This window comes from Malaclemys terrapin, chromosome 12 (assembly GCF_027887155.1).
Source record: "Malaclemys terrapin pileata isolate rMalTer1 chromosome 12, rMalTer1.hap1, whole genome shotgun sequence".
Taxonomy (NCBI): Eukaryota; Metazoa; Chordata; order Testudines; family Emydidae; genus Malaclemys; species Malaclemys terrapin.
In genome coordinates, this window is record NC_071516.1 from 9,019,322 (window position 1) to 9,043,839 (window position 24,518).

The 24,518-nt window shown below is 43.2% G+C and overlaps 1 protein-coding gene across 1 annotated transcript in view; it reads right to left on the reverse strand.

Moving 5' to 3' along the window:
* Positions 1–1,821: 1,821 nt before the first annotated feature.
* CDH4 (cadherin 4) overlaps positions 1,822–24,518 on the reverse strand; it is a 667,107-nt gene continuing 644,410 nt past the window's right edge. The window contains exons 13-16 of the mRNA XM_054046370.1: positions 23,149–23,382; positions 14,584–14,723; positions 9,398–9,562; positions 1,822–7,766 (exon numbers count right to left, since the gene is read on the reverse strand). Of these exons, the coding sequence (XP_053902345.1) occupies positions 7,560–7,766; positions 9,398–9,562; positions 14,584–14,723; positions 23,149–23,382 (746 nt within the window). The 3' untranslated portion in view covers positions 1,822–7,559. The remainder of the gene's footprint in view (positions 7,767–9,397; positions 9,563–14,583; positions 14,724–23,148; positions 23,383–24,518) is intronic.

The window sequence follows — 24,518 nt, forward strand, 5'->3', positions numbered from 1 at the left end:
TACAGTTTGTTGGGAAAATATTGGAGATAGTCCTGGATAAATTCTGGATTTAGCCATGTTGGCCTCGCTAAAAATGCAAATGGTTGGCTTCAAATGTTGGCACTGGAGACCAGTTGCAAATGGGCCTGAGAACGTTGGAGGAGCTCAGGGACTGATTGGGATCAGAAGTTTGTAAACGGGTGTGTGTGATTTTAGTGCTAGTTTGAAGCAGGTATTGGCCACTGCCCGAGAAGGACATTCAGGATCTTGGAGCAATGGTCTAAGCAGGTATGACAAAGCCTATGGCATGTAGTGCTGTGTTGGTCCTAGGATATTAGTGACACAAGGTGGGTGAGGTAATATGTTTTACTGGCCCAATAGCTGGTGTGTGTGTGTGAGAGAAGGACAAGCTTTTGAGCTTACACACAACGCTACTTCAGGTCCTATGGTCACACTAGTAGCACAATTACAACAGTGTGTGTGTGCACCTGGAAGAACAAAAGATACTTTGCCTTGCTGAATGCGGCTGCAGATTTGGGTAACATATTTACTATTTTTACTGAGCTCGGCTACAAGCCTGGGTCCTTCATACTGTACTTTATAGTTGGGCTAGTTTATCACCGGCACAGCCACTGGCGTCAACATATTGTCAACTGGGGCAACAGCACTTCACTTGTGCGCATTGTCCTGTTTTACACCTTGTGACAATGTCACCAGTGTCTTTTGTGTGGGTTAGGCGTGCTCTGAGACCGTGAACTGGGTCAGGTCCTGCAGGCAAGATAGGTAGGGAACCACGTAACTTGAGACCCCCACAGGGGCTTATGTGTGAGCTAGGTACTGATCAGCTCAATGCCATCAGGACGCAGGCAACTGTGTGCACACACACAGGCAACGATTTAGGCGCCTATGGACTTTACGTGGCTAGGCAGCTGCTGAACAGGGGTTTTGAGGATCTCAGTAGTACCTAAATGCTGAACTTTGCCACCTAAAGTGGCCTAAAGGCTTGTCTACACAGTGGGGTAATGCTCCCCACAGGGGTGTGATTTCTAAAGCCCACTAACATGTTGCAAATTAATTGGTCTGCATAGACCTTGCTAGCATGCACTAAAGGTTCCCTAGTGCAAGTCAACGTAGGGCTATGTGGATCTAGCCCCAAATGCTTTACTATCATAGTAGCTGTGCTTGTGTGAGTTCATGCACAGGAGTTTCTGAATGTCTCCTAGCACTGTCTCGCCACCGATCTCTGTTACTGACACACCAGACAAAAGGAACAGCTCTCTCTGTGTGTGTGGACGCGTGTGTGGACGCAGGATAAGGGGTTGGTCGAATGCCTGTTTGAGGTTCTGCATTGACTGTGAGTGTGAAGGCATCTGACGCTATGCGACCCGCTGACCTCCATCCATTCCAAGTGACAATGTGTTTGCTGGCAGTGCAAAAACGGCTGCCCAATTAATGCTCAGTGAGAGGCCCAGGAGTGGGCTGGCAGGTTTGAAGGTCACAGACTGTTGCCAGAACACGGTGGGAAAGGTTACACAGCACCTGCCTGCGTTACGCCTTGTGCTAGCCCACTGTAAAGCCATCACTCTAATGAGCACTCAAGTCACAACCACAAAACAAGTTTGGAATATCCTGAAAACCAGGGGTTTGCAAAAGAAGTGTTGACACTATTACTATTACTATTGGCCCAGTGCAGCTGCCCAAGTACGGCAAGACATGGCTACAGTTAAGCTCATTAGTGTTTACCCTTATCTTCTTGCTTCAAGAGATGATTTGAACTCTAGTAGCTGCTGTATTTTTTGCTAAATGAACAGGGGCTGTGTATATGAAAAAAACAACAAGTGAGACTATTAAAAGGGGGATTTTATTTATTACACCGGAGCTAGGCGCTAATGCACCAGTTCAGCTTTGATACACAATAAATCAGCAAAGCTGTTACTCAGTTTTGAACCAAGATTGCAGTGGCACTAAAAACACATTGAAAACATTTACTCTCTTCCCTTTTTTTTCCCTCTTTTGTTTTTGGTACAAAAATGGTACAAACAACAATACAAAATAGTTGTGCTGTTGGCGGTTACAAAAAAAGGTTTTTGAACTTGTTTAACTGATGCACTTGCTTTTGCATTTCGGCGTGAATACATCAGAACACTAGAAGTCTTCTTGAAAACAACCACAATCATGCGGGCTGCTACACAGTTTGTCCATTTTAAAAGGAAACATGCAAAAAGAAAAGAAAAAAAAAGCGCTCCAATTATACATGGTTTTTTTTTCTTCCCCTACTTCATTTGTAGCTTTGAGCAAATAACTACATTATGTACACATTGCAGTGAGCAATTGTAGGTGGGTTTTGTGTGTACTTGAGATACCTTTTTCTTTCCATGTGAAACTGAGAGGATTTTTGCCTGGGAGAAAACTACATTGGCTCGTTGCTGTTTTTAAACATATGCTTTTAACACATACATTGTTTCCCCCAACACGTTTACATTTACACTGAAGAGTTCCAAAAGACGTTACAAATAAAGGTCCCATAGTTTCAAGATAAGTTGTCTTCAATATTTTTTTTTAGGCCAATCAAAGTTGCAACTGCTGCATGTGTGTTCTACAGACCCTTCACAGACTATAGCAATTATGCATGGGTGAGATTCACCCCTGTGTGAGGGCACTATGGATTAATTAATTCCCACTGAAACCCTATGGGGTGGCTTCAGATCTGAGCAGCACTGAATCAGGCCTTAAGGGGGTACATTGACCTTGTGGTGGCCTCTGCACATGAGTGAATTTCACCCCATTGCCTTAAAACAATCAACGGTAGCTCTCCTGGTCCAAAAACAGAAACAGAACTATGAGTAGTACATAAGGACAGTTAATAGCACCAAAGGTTACCCATTTACTGTCAGTTTCCTGTAATCTCCCATTGAGGGCATCTCTTGTTTTGCATTGTTGCAAATTATTTCCTTGACTGATGCTTAATATTTACAAGCTGCATAATAAATACATTGGATACTGACAGTTATGTTTACTAATGTTGTCACTGGCCATGTTCTGGCATGAGGCAGTCCCAGGTGGGGGAGTGACCTCAGATATTTATGATCTCGGTCTCAGAGACTATATGTAACCTTGGTCTCCGGGAGGTAGGGCAGCTTCTACATTGCATTCAGCATGCCCCTTGCTGGCCTCTTCCCCTAGACAGAGGTGAGAGGTGCTACAGTGTTTATTGGCCGTTGTAAGAGGCATAGCAGGGACAATGGAAATCACTGAATGCGGATACCAGGAGAGGGTAATGCTCCATTCTTCCTGAAGCCAGCGCTCTTTCAATCATCTCCCATGTCATATGGGAAGGGGAGGATGAAGAAGCCCATTCTCGTATGTCTGGACTCCACGTCTTTCATTAATTAGCTTGTTATGTCTACTACTATTATGCAGATTTTTCAGAGAATAAACTTTCTTGTCCCCAATATATTAGCTGTTAAAAAACCCAACAACTTACAAGTGAGTCTTGATAGCTGGTAACCTGTGCCTCTAACATCCTGCTCTAAACAGAAATGGTATGTCCCATCATGGACCATCAGCATAAGGTTCAGAGGAATGGTTTGGTACTAGGCTGGATGGGAAATGTTTTTTCCCATCCCTGGGAAATGTTCACATATCCACATTTTTTCTTGTCCTGAATCAGAATGAAAATCAAAACTCACAGTTGCAAGAACCAAAAATCTGACATTTTTTGGAGGGTGTGTGTGTGTGTGTGTTTCAAGTCAATAGAAATATTTTATTTTGACATTTTCCTCTTTCTTAAAAAAATAGTTTAATTTAACAAAGATTTTGAAACAAAAAGTTGTTTTTGACTCAATTTTTGTTGTTGAAATTTTCCAGTTCAAAAATTGGGACTTTTTGCCCCCAAAACTTTTCACATCAGAAGATTTGTTGAACCCAAGCCTGTCTTGTGAACAATTTTGGTTTTGACAAATCAGAATTTTTTGGCAAAAGAAAAAGTTTGTCAAAAAATTCCCAATCAGGTGTCTTTGATACAAACATCTTTTTAAAGGGACACTGTCAGCTTAAATGTAAGCAAATTTCCTTGCCTATCTTACAAGCCCCAACTAACTTAATAAAGGTGAAAAACTGTAAAAAGTGAATTTATTTTTGCTATTTATGCTGCGTGCTTCCCTTCTCTGCATATCCCGCAGCTTGGACAATGGGTCAGATTCTTTCCACAGTTACCCCCATGGCCGTCATTGGGGTCTTATGGGGAAAGTGTGAGTCAAATTTGGTCAGAAGACAACAGATTAATTTGTTTCATGAATGGGCTCATATGCACTAACATGGGCTGTAATATTTGGAGGGGCAAATGCTGCAGGGAAATGTTTGTTTCTTTTTAAAATTTCCAATGGAAACAGGTTATTTTATTTTAAACCACTGAAAGATTTCTGTTAGTCTTCGGATCGGTAAACACTAAATGGTGTGATACGCTTAACCCTAGCAATGTCCTTTTTACTGTTGGTGGATAAATGTCTTGTTCATCTCTATTGTAAGTCCACTTATTGGGATAATCAAATTAACTTGTACATAGTTACGCTGTACAGTCTCCCTAACCTCAGTTTCTTGTTATCACAGTTCAGGATTTTTACCTATACTACTACCGTACTGTTTTTATTTTGGAAAATCCACCACCAAAGACACAAGAGGTAACACCAATCCTTCCAGAACAGATGTTTAGACTACTTGCATTAGCCAACTGGTACCAAGTGGTTTGCATAGCATAACTTAGAACTGGGGACCATCAGGTTTGACTCCTGGTTGGCTATTCACTTAGAGTAAAGTTTTCCAGGGACTGGCTGTCTGCATAGAGGGAAAGAAACATGCTAGCTAGACAGAACGGGGTGCAGCTTGCATCTCGTGTCTATAAACTGGATAACTCCCTCCCCCCCTTTTATTTCTTCCTTCTCTGATGAAAAGGAGGTTACAATAATGGTTTCAAACAACTGAATGAGAGTTGAGAAACACTAAGTGCATGTTTTTTATTAATTCATTTTGTTGCGATTGGGCAGTTTCCATGCAGGTGCATCATCCATCCTGGTTATACTCTATTCAAGTCAAACGTTTTTCTGGAAAGAAAGAGGATCAAGACAGTACATGGATAAAGACCAACGGCCAAATCTCTGCAAGGAGACTGAAATTCAAAACGGGCTGCTGTACAAGTGCCATTATTTCCCCATGTATCAGAGCAGGTACAAACTGCTTGACTTGCCAGATGCTGTATAGAAAAGTTTGCTAGTGTGTTACATTGGGCTGGATGTGCGGTGCTAGTGAACTAAGGTTTTCAGACTCTGCAAGTGGCAAGATGAAGAAGGCTGAGTTCCCAATTATGGGGTAAATATTTTTGAAAGGCATCAGATACTGAATTTGTCATGCACTGCACTTCATCCCAGATGAGGCATCTGCTGATAACCAGCACCTTTTGAACAACAGTGATGTGTTACCACTGGACTCCTCATTGTTTCCTCAGGTATTACCTGCCGCAATTTTCTCTCCTCAAGAAACCTGTATGTATGCTTTTTGTTTTGTTTTTTTCCTGGACAGTGAAAGGATAAGCCAACCAAACCCCCTCCCCCCCGGCATACTTGGTAATTAATAATATAAAAGATAGAGATTGAGTCCTCTCAAGCATACTTTTACCACATTCCATTTCAGACAAGACACATTTCAAATGCTCATTAATTTACAGAAATTGCATTTTATAGAAAATATGATACAATGAAATATAAAATGCACTAGGAGCATTTTAAAAATCTATAGACACAATCCTGCAGCCTAGTATTCCCTCTTAAACAATGTCAATTCATTATCACGCACACACTTTCTCTCACGCTTCCCCCCTGTTTAACTCTCGGCATTCAATCTACATATCAAAAAAGCATGATCATCCCCTGGATAATCACCTTCTGATACTGTGCACATTCTTGGATTTAAATGAAAATATATCTAAGCACTTCTACAATTTTTTAGTGAACCCACTGCAAAATTGTCTGCAGAATATAAAACTTAGGTAATCCAAGATTTCATAGCACATGAATTAAGTGGCTCATAATCCATTAAATGTGGTTTATATTACACATCCATGCAGTCTAAATCATTTTACAAACATTAGACATAAAGCCACTAGTCCAAATCAGTAAAGGAAAAATGTAATAATAATAATAATAAAAAAGCTAATAACTATTTGTTATTGGTTAAACTGACCCTACATATAAACTAGGTAGTATGCTACCATTTATAATACTGACGTTGTGTCTGGATGCTGCAAAACCTCTTGCTTAATTGGCAACGTTTGAGCATGTTTACCACAAAATACTTACTAGGTCCTTGTTGCTTTTCTTCTCCAAAAGACATTTACTATAGATAGAAGTGCCTACCCATCAAATATAAAGGACACACATTAGTTGGGTTACATGATGCTGTTGAGCTTTGGCTACTGATGCTCAAAGGCATTAATATTGTACTAGACCTACTTTATTCTAATGTCATGGTAATGTACTGATAAACTGTCCGAGTTATTAACACTGCCCTAGTCTTGAGGTTACTGATTATGCTCTGTCCCTGTGTATGGTTAAGCTAGGAATACAACATTGATTTTCATACTAACAAGCATCATTATGGATGCATGACAGCAACATGTAACCCAGCTTCTATTTACACTACTCAAAAGGTTGGGGGAGCCAAAAACACATCGATAGCAAAAAAACAAACAAATGGCCTTTGGTCATTTCATGATTTACTGTAGGGTTTATGCAAAGTCTGTTTGAGATTTTTTGTTGCAATAACCAAAGGCTTATCAATGCTATAGTTCTATGCAGCTACATCAAGTGTGACCAGGTTACAGGAGAAACCCCAGTCAATATTTTGCATCTGATAAAACTGAATTATATACAACAATATGACTAATTCACCACCTGCTTAGGCTTAAAGATGGCTGTTAAGATTTTTTTCCCCCACCCCAAAACGAGTCACCCACTTAAAAAAAAAAAAAAGGCAAAAAAGAAACAATCTCCACAGTTCCTTTTGTTAACTCCTTCCCAGCTAGAACTGGCTTAGGGTCATAGAGAGTGCTGCTCAAGATGGTTGAAACATTTGTTTTTGTATGTTTGTTTTGATCACTCCTGAGATTGAAGGGAATCTGATACATGTACCAAAAGGCACTTTCAAATATATATATATATATTTTAAAAACAGTGCTTCTGTTCTAAGAAATTCAAGTTAAGACAGAGTGCCTTTCACTCTCTTTAGTCATAAAGCGGATAAATGAGTGATATCCCGGCTGACATTAAAAAAAACCAATGCAGCAGAGACAAGTGTTCATGCTAGACAGCTCAATGTTCTAAAAAAACCCAACCAAACCCATTAAAAAAACAAAAAGAAAAACCTCCTAAATCACCACTAAAAATAATACAGTCAGCAGGGGATATTAATTAAAAAAGCTGCCACTTCTGTACAGTTCTTGCTTCTTCATTGTCTCTTTTTTTTCCTGTTTTCGTCTTTTTTTAAAATGTTTTTCTTCCTTTTTTTTTAAATAAGAACATGAGGTCAGTTTAATCTTCCTCGCCTCCCCCATACATGTCCGCCAGTTTCTTGAACCTAGGCCCCCAGTCGTTAAGGTAGTCGTAATCCTGATCACCGGAGCTTGAGGAGTTGAGGGAGCTGACAGAGCCTGCAGTAGATCCACTCCCCTCGTAGTCGAAGACCAGCAAGGAATCGTAGGGTGGGGCTGTAGGGTCATTATCTGCTGCTCTCAAACCCTGGGATTACAAAGAAACTGTAGTAATAGATGCTGTTTGTTACATTCAGGGTGTACACAGAGAGAAGTTAGATAAAAATATAAATATGCTTCCTGGAAGATTGTAATGTAACCCTACTTTATTTCTTAGAATTCAGAATGATAACGCACAAGAACCCAAAACCAGAGAGAGACAAAGCAGGCTGCTCCCTAAAGCTGAGAGACACAACTCACCCCACCTTACTCTAGGCTGTCTGTCTGCAGAACTGAGTGCTGCTCTCAGATCACACACTTCACTACAGAGCCCCTCTAGTCTATAAGCAGGACCAGGAACACCACTTCCCCATAATTCTTAATGTGATACCTTGCAATTCTAACACTTCAATATATCACACTGTTAACCTTAAGAGAACTCTTCAGGGACTGTGATAATGGGGACTGTAAGTACCTAGACAGACAGATTTTAATGGGGGTGGTGGCCTTAATCCAGCAAAACACTTAGGATGAGATTTTGTGCTTCAACTGTACAAGGTGAGTCTCTTGCACATTTTAGAAAGGTCTCTTTTCTGGGTCACTCTGCACAGACCCTTTTATATGCCTGCAGTTGGGGACAGGCTGGGCTAGACTAGGGAAGAGGTCCTGGGATATGGATACAGATTTAATTCTGGTCCAGTATACGGGAAAAATAACATAATGGAAAGTACCTGATCTACAGCAAAAGTTCCTCTTTATTAATCATTTCCAGAAACTGCAGTCAAGGTATGAGTGGGTGGAATTAGTTTTACTGGACTGAATAATAGTGGAAGTGTGTCTGCACGCAGAGGTGCGTAAACATCAGTGAAAAGAAGGGGAGAAAGAATTTAATGAGAAGAATAAGAAAAAAACAAGCAGAAATTGGTATATGATAGAATTAAATTGCTGTCACATGCATATTTCTGACATATGAAATGAATCGTGTTTTGTCTCAGAGGAAATAACACATTGATTGGTTCGCAAACACACAATCATTCATTAAAAAAATTATTGGATAAACATTTAAAAAGAATTAAAAGTGCAGTAAAGTTGCAATAATCTAATGTGCTCTGCTCAGTTATGAGAAGCAGTTCTCTTTTATGAAAAGGTTTTGGTGCCAAACAGAGCTTGTTGGAGATGGAGGCATGTAAACTGATAGGGGTCTGAGAAGCAGGAGCTCCTGATAGCTTTTGTGGCTGTGAATAAGTCATTTAACCCTTCTGCCACAGCTTCTCCATCTGTAAAAAACCCTCTCTTGGTCAGAACCAGATGCTGCTTTCATTTCAGGCAATTGCGAAAGTCCTAGGCACTGAAATGGGAGCAGGATTAGGGCACAGTTCTTTGAAATGAAAAGCTACATGCTCAGTATTGCATTCTGGGTGAAAGTAGAAAATAAACCTTGGGCTTCATTGTTGCATTTTGGCTCATTTTGGCTTTAAAGCCTTTGCGAGGCCAAGTCCTGTTTCCATCACGTCCATTGACTTCTGTTTGATTACTTGACTGAGTAATGGGAGCAGAATTTTGGCCCATGGCGAGAACTGAAAATGTGTTGGTAAATTTTACTCCAAGCATTTTGTATCAGTGGCATTAGCTGACTGAACAAGCCTTGAGAAGTGAGAGAGAAAGCTTAAAATAACATACCTCATTAATAAAGTCACCAATGTCCCCAGGATGGGGGATTACTGGTCTTATAGGATACTGGGGTTCAGCACCGATGGGTCTCTCATCCACTCGTCTGACTCCAGGTGCCTTGTTCAGTACATGATCCATAGTCTCCGGCTGTTGAAGTTGGCTTAAATCATAATCCTGTAACAAATGGAGATGCACAGAGTGAAACCTAGAGCTTTTTGTTGAGATTTTCAAGAAGGTGTACATTACACTGGCATATAAATAACTTGATGGGCCCAATCCTGTTTCAACTGAAGTCAATAGCAAAATGTCACCACCATCTATATGGCATCTCTAGTTGTGTTAATCTAATCAATAAATAACTCATGAAACTGACCCATGTGTGCTCCATGAGACTAACCCCATTTAAAACAAATTTAACACCTAAGTTAAATCAAATATATTTGAAACACTGTGCGTATTTCACTTCAATACCCTATATCTTTGTGATAACTTGGATTTATTGCACATCTGTGGCTGTGGATATATGTGCAACATTTTGATCAAATACGTAATTTACTGTAAGAAAATCAATATTGGTAGCTATATTACTGCAATAATGTTTCTGTATTTTAAAAGATTAAAAACAAACTTGAATAGCATGTATGGATATAGATCTTTTGTAATGAATAGGTTCTTTTCCTATAGATCTATTATGGTAAAAATGAGACTAAGATGTAACAAGCACTAGGTAATATTTCAAATTCATAACTGTAATGGTTTTGCTACACTTTCTTTGCTGATATTTTTAAAGAATTCTTCCTAAAACCACATTACAGTTGCTTGAAACCAGATTTTTCAGCTGGTTTGAATATTTATTGCTTTGTTCTGTTGGTTAACCTGTTCCTACTACAGAGAGCTGCCCTTGGATGTGGGATGCTTAAATCTACAGGAGCAGTATTTATAAATAATTTCTTCGTGATATTAAAAACAAGAAAGAAGAAAGTGAGAGAAATGCTAATTATGAGGAGTTTTGTGCTGAATAAGAGCTTGACTGTGAGAAGCTTCTTTCCCATGGATGTCAGAGGGCTTCTGTAAATGTAGGGAGAGCAGACGATTGGAGTTGACTCTGGATTCTGTTAAATGGGTCTGATTGAGTTCATAAGTCCAGTGTTTTGACATTAGTGCAGCACTGATGCTAATACTGTTTTATTGTTTCCTTGTATTCCCCTGTCTATCTGTACCTACGTATTGTCTCTTATACTTAGATTGGAAATTCTTTGGGGCAAGGACTGTCTTTTTATTCTGAGTTTTTACAGTACCTAGCACAATGTGGTCCTGGTCCGTGACTGGGGATCTTAAGCACTACCATAATAGAAACCATAAAAAAATTCCTTTTACGATAAAAGTGATGCCAGAATAATGATATACCTAAAGGAAAATGAGATTCTAGGGCAGTTCTGTTTGCCCTTTGTATTACAGTCCCTGGCCATATTCACTTCTGGAATAAAGAAGCTCAGTTCCATTGACTCTGTTAAAGTTGAATCCATTCACACCAACAGTTAATTGGACATTGCGCATCTGTATCTATGAAGTTATGCAGCCCACAACAAACAAATGCTGATAAATCATTTATACTACCTCACAGCTTTATGCATTCTATATGAACAACAGATTTTAGAGAAGATCTATTTTAGAAATGGTTTAGAGTGTTTTTAATGGGACTATTTCTTGTATATCTCCACCTGAAAAGCCAGGGACCTTAGTTGTGAGTGCAACTGGCCAGGGATCGGAGAGAAGAAAATGAATACATTTCTAAAAGTCCCTAAAATAATCTGAGATAGGCAGGAACAAATGCATAAGCAATTTACAGCTGTACATTATATATCCATGATCTATGTACTATGATCATATTATACACACACAAATTGAAAATTCCACACACAGTATCCATCAATATTTTCTTTTTATCTGTAACTCTCCCCCTTCTACAACAGAAAAGGTGGAGGAGTTGCACTGTAGGTAAGGGAGCAGTATGATTGCTCAGAGCTCCAGTATGAAACTGGAGAAAAGCCTGTTGAGTGTCTTTGGGTTAAGTTTAGAGGCGAAAGCAACAAGGGTGATGTCGTGGTGGGCGTCTGCTATACACCACCAGACCAGGAGGAGGAGGTAGATGAGGCTTTCTTTGGACAACTAACAGAAGTTTCCAGATCACAGTCCCTGGTTCTCATGGGGGACTTCAATCACCCGGACATCTGCTGGGAGAGCAAGACAGCAGTGCACAGACAATCTAGGAAGTTTTTGGAGAGTGTTGGGGACAACTTCCTGGTGCAAGTGCTGAAGGGGCCGTGCTCCTCTTGACCTGCTGCTCACAAACAGGGAAGAATTGGTAGGGGAAGTAGAAGTGGGTGGCAACCTGGGCAGCAGTGACCATGAGATGGTTGAGTTCAGGATCCTGACAAAAGGAAGAAAGGAGAGCACCAGAATACGGACTCTGCTGGGACTTCAGAAAAGCAGACTTTGACTCCCTCAGGGAACTGACGGGCAGGATCCCCTGGGAGGCTAATATGAGGGGGAAAGGAGTCCAGGAAAGCTGCCTGTATTTTAAAGAAGCTTATTGAGGGCGCAGGAACAAACCATCCCTATGTACAAATATAGCAGGTGACCAGCTTGGCTTAACAGAGAAATCTTCGGTGAGCTTAAAAACAAAAAAGAAGCTTACAAGAAGTGGAAACTTGGATAGATGACTAGGGAGGAGTATAAGAATATTGCTTGAGCATGCAGGGGTGTAATCGGGAAGGCTAAAGCACAATTGGAGTTGCAGCTAGCAAGCGATGTGAAGGGTAAGAAGGGTTTCTACAGGTATGTAGCAACAAGAAGAAGGTCAGGGAAAGAGTGGGACCCTTACTGAATGAGAGAGGCAACCTAGTGACCGAGGATGTGGAAAAAGCTAATGTACTCAATGCTTTTTTTTGCCTCGGTCTTCATAGACAAGATCAGGTCCCAGACTACTGCACTGGGCAGCACAGTATGGGGAGGAGGTGAGCAGCCCTCAGTGGGGAAAGGATCAGGTTAAGGACTATTTAGAAAAGCTGGACATACACAATTCCATGGGGCCGGATGCAAGGCATCTGAGGGTTCTGAGAGAGTTGGCTGATGTGATTGGCTGTTATCTTTGAAAACTCATGGTGATTGGGGGAGGTCCCGGATGATTGGAAAAAGGCAAAGATAGTGCCCATCTTTAAAAAAGGGAAGAAGGAGAATCTGGGGAACTACAGGCCAGTCAGCCTCGCCTCAGTCCCTAGAAAAATCTTGAAGCAGGTCCCCAAGGAATCCATTTTAAAGCACTTGGAGGAGAGGAAGGTGATCAGGAACAGTCAACATGGATTTACCAAGGGTAAGTCATGCCTGACCAACCTGATTGCCTTCTATGATGAGATAACTGGCTCTGTGGATATGGGGAAAGCGGTGGACGTGATATACCTTGACTTTAGCAAAGCTTTTGATATGGTCTCCCACAGTATTCTGCCAGGAAGTTAAAGATGTATGGATTGGATGAATGGACGATAAGGTGGATAGAAAGCTGGCTAGATCGTTGGGCTCAACAGGTAGTGATCAATGGCTCGATGTCTAGTTGGCAGCCGGTATCAAGCAGAGTGCCTCAGGGGTTGGTCCTGAGGTTCAACAAGGACAAGTGCACTTAGGACGGAAGAATCCCATGCACTGCTATAGGCTGGGGACTGACTGGCCAAGCAGCAGTTCTGCAGAAAAGGACCTGGGGATTACAGTGGACGAGAAGCTGGATATGAATCAGCAGTGTGCCCTTGTTGCCAAGAAGGCTAATGGCATATTGGGCTGCATTAGTAGGTGCTGTGCCAGCAGATTGAGAGAAGTGATTATTCCCCTCTATTCAGCACTGGTGAGGCCACACCTGGAGTATTGCGTCCAGTTTTGGGCCCCCCAGTACAGAAAGGATGTGGACAAATTGGAGAGAGTCCAGCAGAGGGCAACGAAAATTATTAGTGGGCTGGGGCACATGACTTATGAGCAGAGGCTGAGGGAACTGGGCTTATTTAGTCTGCAGAAGAGAAGAGTGAAGGGGGATTTGATAGCAGCCTTCAACTACCTGAAGGGGGGTTCCAAAAAGGATGGAGCTCGGCTGTTCTAAGTGGTGGCAGATAACCGAACAAAGAGCAATGGTCTCAAGTTGCAGTGGGGGAGGTCTAGGTTGGATATTAGGAAAAAACTATTTCACTAGGACGGTGGTGAAGCACTGGAATGGGTTACCTAGGGAGGTGGTGGAATCTCCATCCTTAAAGGTTTTTAAGGCCTGGCTTGACAAAGCCCTGGCTGGGTGATTTAGTTGGGGTTGGTCCTGCTTTGAGCAGGGAGTTGGACTAGATGACCTCCTTAGGTCTCCTCCAACCCTAATCTTCTATGATTCTACGAACACACCACACCATACACACTCACACACACAGCTTACCTATGAAGCAAAGCTTTGCCATTATCAGCTTTGCAGTGGAAAAGAAAATCCCCAAACATATTTAGACATTTCTTACAAATTAAGGCCAGAAATTAAGAGAAATTAAAGGCACCTTAGAGACTATTAAGGAAATACAGAAAAAGCCCAAGGCTCAAGCAAACCCTGGGGCCACGGGACCCAGGGGAGGGTGGTAGCTGCTATCTGATTTTATGCAGCCATCAAAATGGAAAATGGGAAAATACACAATTTTAATTATTGAAATAATAGAAATGTTGTTTATATGTTAGTGTCAATATGTTGGTTTGTCAAATTTCCCCCAGCAGATAGGCTTATGTAGATAAATGCTGCACCTGACCCACATCACTGTCCAACATGCCTGGAAATGTCCCCTCCATGGTGCATTGTCCCAGCTACATACAATGGAACATGTTGCTTCTTATATATGCTCATGCAACACCGCTGAAGCCAACAGAGTTGCACAGGCATAAATGAGGAAAGAACTTGAACCTGTGCATATAAATCAATGAAAAAAACCCCAATATAAACTGTAACTTCGAGTACACCTCTGTAACAGCTAATGCAAATCTTGTGGCTACTCCTTGGCCAGGATGAGCCTGGCAGCCACTGCTTATCTAAAATATCACACTTGGGAGCAGAATGAAGAGTCTGAGGTTTGTAAGATGCAGAAAAATGACTCTGGGCGACCTCAGGCTGAGTGTTCAGCTCTCCTCACCTGGTCTTCCTCTCCACCTCCCTCTTCATCGTATTTCAGAATGTTGTCCCGCACATCATCTTCAGGGTCGATCAGAAGTTGCTTCGTATGCCTCTCCTTTTCCCTGCGTTTCATCCACACCACAAACAGCAAGACCATGGCTGCAACAATGAAAGACACGAGCCAGAGTAGTGAGATTTCACATAGCACACGGACGAGCTGCGTCGGTTGAAGGGAGCATGTTAAAACACCCTAACCTTTCCCCTCCCCCGCTTCCATAACAGATGGGATGTGCCTGCCAACAAAGAGCCACGTCCTGATTTATACACCCGGAAGTAGCAGAGGTATGTACCATCTCTGTGCGATTAGTTCCATTTTGCTAAGGCGACATTTATTTAGCCGTGTTAGCGGTTAATGCTGTTGTAAATAGAGCTGGGGGAACAAGTGACTTTTTGGTTTGCTGGTAGTTCCAAAAAAACGAAAAAAAAAAATCATTATAGGTGGAACTGAAACCCAATCTTTTCAGCATATTTTGTTAATCAAAAATATAAAAAAAAAATTCCTGGTTGAATGAAACTTTTCATTTCAGGTGTTTTAAATAAAACCAAAGCAATTGAAGGGCTAGATTCAATACTCAATAGCCCAGTGGCTAGGGCTTTCTCCTGAGATGTGGGACAGTCAGCTTCAGATGCCCACTCTAGAACAAGGGCTGGAACTCAGGTTTCTCCGTTCCCAGGTGAGTGCCCCAAACAGGCTATAGGATGGATATCTTCCAAGCTGTCCTGTTGAAGCTGTTCCACTTTGTATAAGTAATTAAATATCCAGAGGAGCAGGGAGTGGACCCCCTGGTCTCCTCCCACCATGAGTGCTCTCACCGCTGTGTGATAGTGTCATTCCTATTCTCTTTCTCTGGTATTGTGACCACTGAAGTATTTTATACAAAATGGAAGCACTTCAGCAAGCCACCAAAATCAACACAACAAATGTCACCCAGCTCTTGTTGTGCATACCTCCAATGATAGAATCCTCTGAATGTTTCAAGGTGTACATTTTAACCAAACAAGCCTGGAATAAATTGCAAATGCTGTAACTTTTAGCATGGATTACAAACCCCAATATGATTGGGGAAGAATACTTAAATTCTACTAGTAAGCTTCATACAATTCTAACCCGTTATTGCATGTTAAGAATATAAAAGGGATAGATCAATGGGGAGGGGGTGTAGATTCCTCCAAAAGCTCTTTGCTACCCATATTCCTTTCAGCATGTTGATTGAGGCCAAGGTTGAAAGGAGCCACATGCATAATCCAAAGAAAATGAACAGAAAATGGGAGAACAGTAGCTTTCTCCAAGTGTTTATTCTAAAACGCAAATGACCGCAAGAGCTGGAGGATGAAGGAACAGGGGAAGAGGCATCAAGATGTTAAGAAGCAACCAAGCCACAGTCTAATGTCGAGCACTTTCCCATGAGTGGGTGATTTTCAGTGGCAGAACAATAATGCCTTTTGTGTTTATAAGACGACACTGCTGTGATCTTTCCCCCCCACTTAATGATCTGCAATTTACTCAGAAGGGATGTAATGGGGTGGATAACATTAGTCCATATAATTCAATTTGGACTCATTCTCATTCTTTTTTTGGGGTGGGGGTTGGGAGAGGCTTTCTATATTTCCAAAATCACATTAACTAATCAGACACATTAGCAGCACTAAGGACTCTCACAGGTCTCCACTAACACTAGGTAATGCAACCTCTCTTGTTGTTAGCTTTAAAAAAACGTCACCATTATTCTAGTTTTTACTCAAATAATTGATATACAGCTGAGAAAAGAACAATCAGATTACGGCTCTGTCACATTATCTTCACTAGGAAAAAATGTGTTCTTAACTGGTGATAGCTAACGTGCTAACTATTATGTGGTAAAATTCTAGTGAAGATAAGGCAGCTTGTAGTTTTAACACGAGTTAACACGGGGTGGTACTCAGGGGGCAGGGGTGTGGATAGGGGTTGGGGCGGTCAGAGGGCAGGGAACGGGGGTTGAATGGGGCAGGGGTCCCAGGTGGGGCAGTCAGGAAGGAGAGAGGGGGTTGAATGGGGTGGTGGGGGGCAGTCAGGGGTAGGGGGTCTGGGGGCGGTCAGAGGCCAGGGAGAAGGGCAGGGGTCCTGGGAGCAGTAGTCAGGGAAGGGGGGGGGTTGGATGGGGCAGTGTGGGGTCCGGGGGCTATCAGGGAATAGGGGGTTTGGATGGGGCAGGAGTCCCAGGGGGGCTGTCAGGGGACAGTGAGCGGGGGGTGGTGGTGGATGGGGCAGGAGTCCCGGGGGGTGGGGTGAGAAGGTGTCAGGGGCGAGAAGCGGTGTGTGTGTGTCAGATAGGGGGCAGAGGCCAGGCCACGCCTGGCTGTTTGGGGAGGCACAGCCTCCCCTAACCGGACCTCCATACAATTTTGGAAACCAGATGCGGCCCTCAGGCCAAAAGGTTTGCCCGCACCTGCTAAAGTCTTTGCCTCACCCTGCTAACTCATATTAAAACCACAGATCATCTTGTCCTCACTAAGATTTTACCTCATGTTAGTTCCTACATATTAGCTAACTCGCCTTAAGAACACATCTTTTTCCCAAGTGAAGAGACACCCGCAGGGAGAATGCAGGGTTTTCAAATTCTATTTGGAGGCTCTGGCTCTCCCCGGGTATTTAGCTGAGCAATGGGAATGAACATTTCATATTTTGCTCTGTCTCGCTGTGGTTTTTAAAACATTTTTTCTCCTTGTCTCCTCATGGTGCCTCAGCAGCACTTCACTGAGCACAAGAGGGAAAATGAGACAAACTTGGGCTGTGCGGACTCCAAGGGACTTGCAATCAAGGCGAGCTATCCGATGTCCTTTCATCTAAAGTGGTTAGGAAGCTCTGAGTTCTTCCTCTTTCTTTTCTTCTGAGCGCGACAGTATTTATACCCAACAAGAATTCACTGAAGTGAACAGAGGAGGTCTGGACAACTAATTACTGCCATTGTGTGCCAACTGCCTGCCATCCCTGCCTGCTAGCTGTGTTTCTTTACAGCGTATCCCAGATCTATTCTGGAGTAAAATAAAAATTTGAAAAAAATGTAACTCTTATCTGTCATGTAAAATCTCTTGACTATTTAGCACATGACTGAAGTCCTTTTCTTGTCATTTTTTTCAAGTCTCTCACAACAAGCTCCCTGCCTGGCACACAAAGACAATATTATAATGGTTAGCAGGGTCTTTTTTTTAATGCTACTTTTCCATCGCGTTTTGGAAAAACGGTGCCATTAATGCCTTTACAGCTACCTTGAAGAAAAGACCTTCAAAGTGTCAATAGCAGATGTCGTGCGTTCTCTCTCTCCGTCCTTTTATTCACCCGACAGAATGGAAAGCTGTATTACTACTGTTAGATCCATTTTAACTCTGCATGTAGTTTTTCTTGAAATCTATTGTCTTCACCCTTCACAATTTTTTACTGCATAGTTCTTTCCTCAAGTGTGTTATCCAGGCAGCTAATACGTCAGGTATGAAAGGAAAAAAACATTGCACCAAGATAAAAGAAAGAAACTTTCTACCGCTTGCAACCACAGCTAGCGTATCCTAGTCAGCTAGTCAGGGGGCAGATTTAGAGAGTTAGTGGTGTCCTGTGTGCAACTTCACTGTTGCCCTCCCTACCCCCTCGGGACCCAGCCAAGAAAAAGAACATTCTCTCGTATTTCCCACCCCGTTTTTCATTCTTTTTTTCTTCCTCCTCCTCCTATATTATAAGTAATGGGAAATAAATGAAAATAAAGTGAGGTACCTTGATTGGGGCAGGAGTTTGGGGTGCAGGAGGGGGTGCAAGGGGCAGGCTGTGGGAGGAAGTTTGGGTGCTGGGTGCGGGCTCTGGGCTGGGGCAGGTGTGTGGGAGGAGGGGTGAGAGGTGAGGGGTGTGGGCTCTGGGAGGAAATTTGGGTGCAGGGTGCAGGCTCTGGGCTGGGGTAGGGGGTTGGGGTATGGGAGGAGGACAGGGGGGTGGCACTTACCTCGGGTGGCCTGACTCCCAAAGCGACAAGCACACACACCCTCTGGCAGCGGCTCCCAGGCGGGGTGGGCCAGGGCGGTCTCCGCACGCTGCTGCCTGCAGGCGTCACCCCCACAGCCAATGGAAGCTGCAGAGTCGGTGCTCGGGGCAGGGGCAGCGCGTGGAGACACACACCCCAGGGGCCTCAGGGACATGCTGGCCACTTCTGGGAGTGGCATGGTGTGGAGGGAGGGAGGCAGAGTGGGCAGGGGGCTGCATTAGCCCTGCTGCTGGCACGTCTCTGTGCGCCCCTCGGAGGTAGGGGGGCAGCGGGTCTCCATGCACTGCCTGGGGTGGGGGCAATACATGGAGCCGCTTCCCCTCCCCGCCAGGGGCGTGCAGAGACGTGCCAGCAGCCGGCTGCTTCCGGGAGCGGCATGGGGCCCCCGGCCACGGCATGCAGGCAGCCTGTCTGAGCTCTGCTGTGCCACTGACTCAGAGGCCGGTTGTCAGATATTTGTCCTGCATTTTGGGGGTCCCCCTGTCATTGGGTGCCCTGCGCCACTGCACGGTTTGTTTCATGATAAATCCATTCCTGCATCTAGTGTATCCTATTGCTTGGTCTGACTTATAAAGCTTGACCTGCCTGACTCCAGAATGGAATTACAGAGCAAAAAAATCACATGTGCCTTTTTCCACACCATCATTCAGAGGTCACAGCATAAAATATATCTTTAAAAATAAAGAGGTGAGACAGTAGGACAATGTAACTGAAAAGCTCTTCTCATCGCAAATTACATTTTTCATCACCAATAGAGGCCTTTGCAGCTCTTGAACATTAAAAAAGTCAATTAGAATGACAATGAATGTAAAAATAAGCTTTTGTAATAAAAACCATAATTTAAAATGGGCTAATGTATCTGACAATGAAAAAGGAATATCTTAAATCAAGTGTCAGCTGAAGTTAATTTTAGTCAATAGAATTTTCAAGTGTTTAAATCACACTTTCGAGTTTGATTTATACGGGAGCCAGCAAAAGGAAAGTCTTGTGGTCTATTGCGTCTGTTACTTCTGGTTCAAAGTTTTACTATGCCCTCATTCTTTTTTATGAAATCAACATTAAAGGCCAACATTTCATCTGATGGGGCTTAAATCAGGCCTGCATACGCACACACATCATGCACCTGCAAAAAGCACACCTGCTTATTGCAAAGTACAGCCATGCACTGTGCATGGACACACCACTGCCTATCACTATGTGCAAATGCAGGGGTAGCTCCCTGTACTTGCAGCTTATGTTTATGTTGGAAGAGGTGGCCATAAAAAAGCATTAATAATTTAGATGTAGGGACCAGATAATCCTTTGTACCCTGTGTAGATAATAAGGGACAGATTTTCAGAGACGAGTGTGACAAATCTGCATTGCATTTTATTCTACAAATACCGCATTTTATGAGACTTTTTTCCATGCACACGCGGACAGTTAGGTGCATAGCTGGGCATGTGCAGATGCAAATACCCTGCTTTAATGCTACACCTTTGCATTTGCATGTATAAATTATATATACAACTGTATGCTCCCATCATTGAAACTCAAGCGCTAGAGGGTTGAGTGTATGGCCAATGGAATCCCACTCTCCTAATGTACCGTAGCATATATATATTAGGCAGCATTCACGGCATAAGTTGCTCTGTCTGCTCTCCATTTAAACACATTGGGGGTAAATATTAAGTGTGATTTAGCACCAGAACTCCCATTAACTTTAATGGGAGTCCCACAGTTTCATCCTGCGTTTCCTGATGAATATTTACCTCATTGTACATTTCAGTGCTTCTTTTTATCCGTCCTTACTGTGCCAACTCCTGCTTGAAGTTATAATGATATCATTTTTATTTTTAAATGTGTATACATTTAGTTAATGTTAGTGCTCATGAAAGCCCAGGAATGATGGCACTGCTAGAAACAGGGCATCTTCCCCTTAAACCATTATGATACAGCCTCTCAACTCTTTCAGCAGGCTTGTGAATAGCAAATGTTTCTTGCCGACAATATGACAACAGTGCTCAGATACTAGAGTGATAAGGGCTGTACGAGCACCTGAATTAGAACAGAACCCAACGACAGAACTCCATTTTTACCATTCCTAGAACCATTCACAAAAACTGTAACTCTGCAAATGAATGAAGGTGGTTAGCTTGCATGAGGAGTAAATGATAGTAGATAGAAATCAAGATTTTTATAGGCATTTCGCTTCACTCAACCTAACTGAGTTAGGTGCCTATGTCTCATTTTCAAAAGTGACTTAGGCACTTAGGAGCCTCTCACTGAAAGACAGTGGGATTTAAGCTTTTGAAAACGAGATTTAGTCTCCTAAATTAGTTAGGTGTTGCAATACTGAATGGCACAACACCTAAATACCTGTAAAATTCTGGGCCAAGCAGTCTAATCTTTTGCCAGATATATCAAGCTTAATTCTGATATGAAATGATTAAGTTGTTTCATGTCTAAAAAAAAAGATATGTACAAAGGAGTAATGTAAAGAATGGATCTACTTGTACACTCGCTTCTTAAAAATGTGAGTTGGAACATTTTTATTTTGCTTGGTTCAGCCAGCTTGAGGTGGTGTATATTTACGTCTTTGTCTTAAAGACCCCAATGTATGTTTAAACGATCTTTCCTGAGTGTTCTTCAAACTTGAATTTTTACAAGGGATGGGAATATCTGTCATTCTTTTGGAATCCAACACCTGAAATAGGTACAGCAGGAACCGGTAGTCAGGGACTTGGTTTCTAAATGCCACGAGCAGCAACCTATATGCACCATAGACAGACAGACAGGTGGGTGATCTGCGTGCTATTATGTATTCTGTCACTCACTTGCTGTGCGACCTTGGACAAGTCACTTAACCTCTCAGTGCCTCACTTCACTCATCTATAAAATGGGTCTAATCATATAACTCACCTAATCTGCAAAGTTATTGTGAGACTTAATGTTTGCAAATCCATTTGAGATACTCAAATGACAGGCCTTATAGAAGCACCAAAGCCCAGATCCTTAAAGGTACCTAGGCACTGCTCCACTCAGCACTGCAATGCCTAACCCTAGTGGAATTTTCAGCTCTGAGCAAGGTACCCCATACATTGCATGGGGATAGTTAAATGCCTAAAAAAGGGACTTGCAGAAACCAGCTGGCTCAGTGGGGAGCTGTGTAACCTCTCCAGGAGTGAAAAGTTGAGGAGAGGAGTGGGGAGGAGGCGAGGAGAGGAGCTTAGGTGCCTATGTGGTTAACTGGTGTGCCTGGCTGATGAGCCGCAGACAGCCCTCTCCTTGGGATATTTAGCCACACCGCCTCTCCTGGAGTTCGGCACCTAAGCCAGGTCAGCTGTTTAGGAAACACATGCCCTTGCAGGTGAAACCGACTCTCTCTCTCTGTCTCTTGCTCAGACTCAATAGCTCTCTCATGCTCCCTGTACATTTCTCTTTGTCGCCTGCGTCTTTTGTGCAGGTACTCTGCGGACTCTTCACCTATTGGTGGCCTGCCTCTGCTGATGCTGGGGCTGGTACATAACGGGTGTTAGGTGTGCTCTGCGTGCATACCTGTAGGATTGGGTCTGGCTGGCAAGACAGGCGTTCCCCTGCCTGGTTTGAGAATCTGACTTCAGGGCCTGTGGGGCTTCATCTTGAGCCAGGGCTCTGAGTGGCTCATTAGCTGGGGTAGCGGCATCAGCACCTCAGTGGCTTGCGAATGATGACTGGAGGAATGTGAAATACCTAGCGGACTTAGGTGCCTCTAGGATTAGGTGACAACTGAGCAGCAGCTTTGAAAATATAAATGACACCTAAATGATGGACATAGGCGCCTAAAGAGGCAGACAGAGTCCTAAGTATCATTAAGGATCTGGGCCAAAGTGTTGTGGGTTAGTGCTTCAGTCCATTCTGCTTTGAATCACCAGCAATGTGGTCTGCACTTTCACCCTTTGTATGAAGCTGGAATGCACCTTGAAAGATTCAGCATGTAAGAGTGAGACTAGGGAGGAGGCGGACAGGAAGGGAAGTGGAACACTGATGCTTTTACATCAATCCTAGGAGTACCTCTTTCGCCAACAGCATTTCCAGGAACAATGTCACATAAGGGTAACCTGGCAGAAGGATGGACACAGAGGTGTTTTGAGTGGGCTGCCCGGCACCAGGTATTTTCTGTTTAGCTCAGGTACCAATTCTCTATAATACATAAATAAATAATAAAGGCGTCTGAAGTTCAGCATCACGTGGACCACGATTCACTGTAAATATTTTGCACAAGAGTTTGCTTCCAACCTGTTACTTCTCATATTGTTTGATGATGCAGCTGCTAACTTAAAAGGAGACTATGTCACCTCAAATGACAGTCCTGGCTTTATGGCCCATTTTCTTGGCCACAGCTGAATTGTTAAAGTGCAGTTAATTAGTCAAATCAAAGGAGAGAATGGAATTTTGTTGCTCTGTGATCTACCGGAGGGATCTGCTCATAAACCTTTCATTTCAATCAGAACTATTCTGACTTAAGATCTCTGCACACTGTTACCTGGTGCAACACTTACTTAGTAAAATAATGATGCATATCAAGATCGCTATGATGGCACCTGTTCCCAGGCCAGCTGCAGCGACAGCCCCGATGGTAGTGCAGTCTCCATTCTCATCACATGGACACACCTTCACTTTAATGATGGAAGTGTTGTACAAGGGAGGGTTCCCTGAATCCGTCACGACAATTGGGACATCATACATGCCAGCTTCCAGATACATTATTCGCAAACTGAGCTGGGCATAGTCACCTGGGGGCAACAGAAACAGACAGAGAGGTGACTGCAGTTCTGACAGGGGTGCTAAAAACAATACTGGTACATTGGAAACTTCACTATCAGATTAGCTCAGTGAAAAAGGCTAACCAGGCTACAATACCCTACTCCACATCTGAACCACTTGAGCTTCAGACTGTTTCCCTGAAGTCTTGTTGAATGGTCAGCCTGCCACGACTAACAGGATGAACAAGATGCGTCACGCATGCTTCATTTCAAAGTAATGCCAGTTCACTATACTATTAACCCTGCTTGATGTCGTTAGTAAACCAGTGGTCAGTTGCTTGAATTTAAAAATCGATGGCAAGGAACTAGTGAAGCACAGAGGATAATGTTGAAAACTGGCTGGAGAGATTTGGGAAATCAGTGATAAAATGGCTTTGCACCTCCCCAATTCTGGGCTGTAACGGGGCCACTACGCTGGGGCTCTTCTCTCCTGCCCCAATATTTTGCACAGCCCTATCCCAGACATCCTACCATCTTATTTCTTCCTGCCTTTCCTTTCTATTGCTACACATGTAATGACTGCAAGAGGTGCTGGATTGGCAGTTTAGGAGACTGAGAGTCTACACTCGGGGGGAGGAACGAATGACACGGCTAGGTTCTCGTTAGAGAGAGTCAAGGGAGATTATGCCAGGCTGGGGAAGACTCTCAAGGAGATAGAGGCTCAGGTTATCTTTAGTGGGATTCTGCCTGTTCCGAGGGAAGGGCAGCAAAGGGCTGATAGGATTTTGAGGATAAATAGTTGGCTAAGGGAGTGGTGCTATAAGGAGGGCTTTGGGATGTATGGCCACTGGGAGGCTTTCGGGGACAGACACCTGTTCTCGCGGGATGGGCTTCACCTGAGTAGGGAAGGAAATAGACTTCTAGGAGGGAGGCTGGCTCATCTTATCAAAAGAGCTTTAAACTAGGAAGTTTGGGGAGATGGTTGGGAGATGCACAGTTAATCTCCACGCCAGTTTCCGGTATTGGAAAGCTGAGTGTAATAAGAGGAGACATAGCCGGGGAGATGAGATTGGACATAGGAGGGACAGGGGGGACGAACACAAAGAGGCCCGCAACATACAGTGCTAGTAATGGGAGACAGGCTAAACGACATACATTAGGCTGTT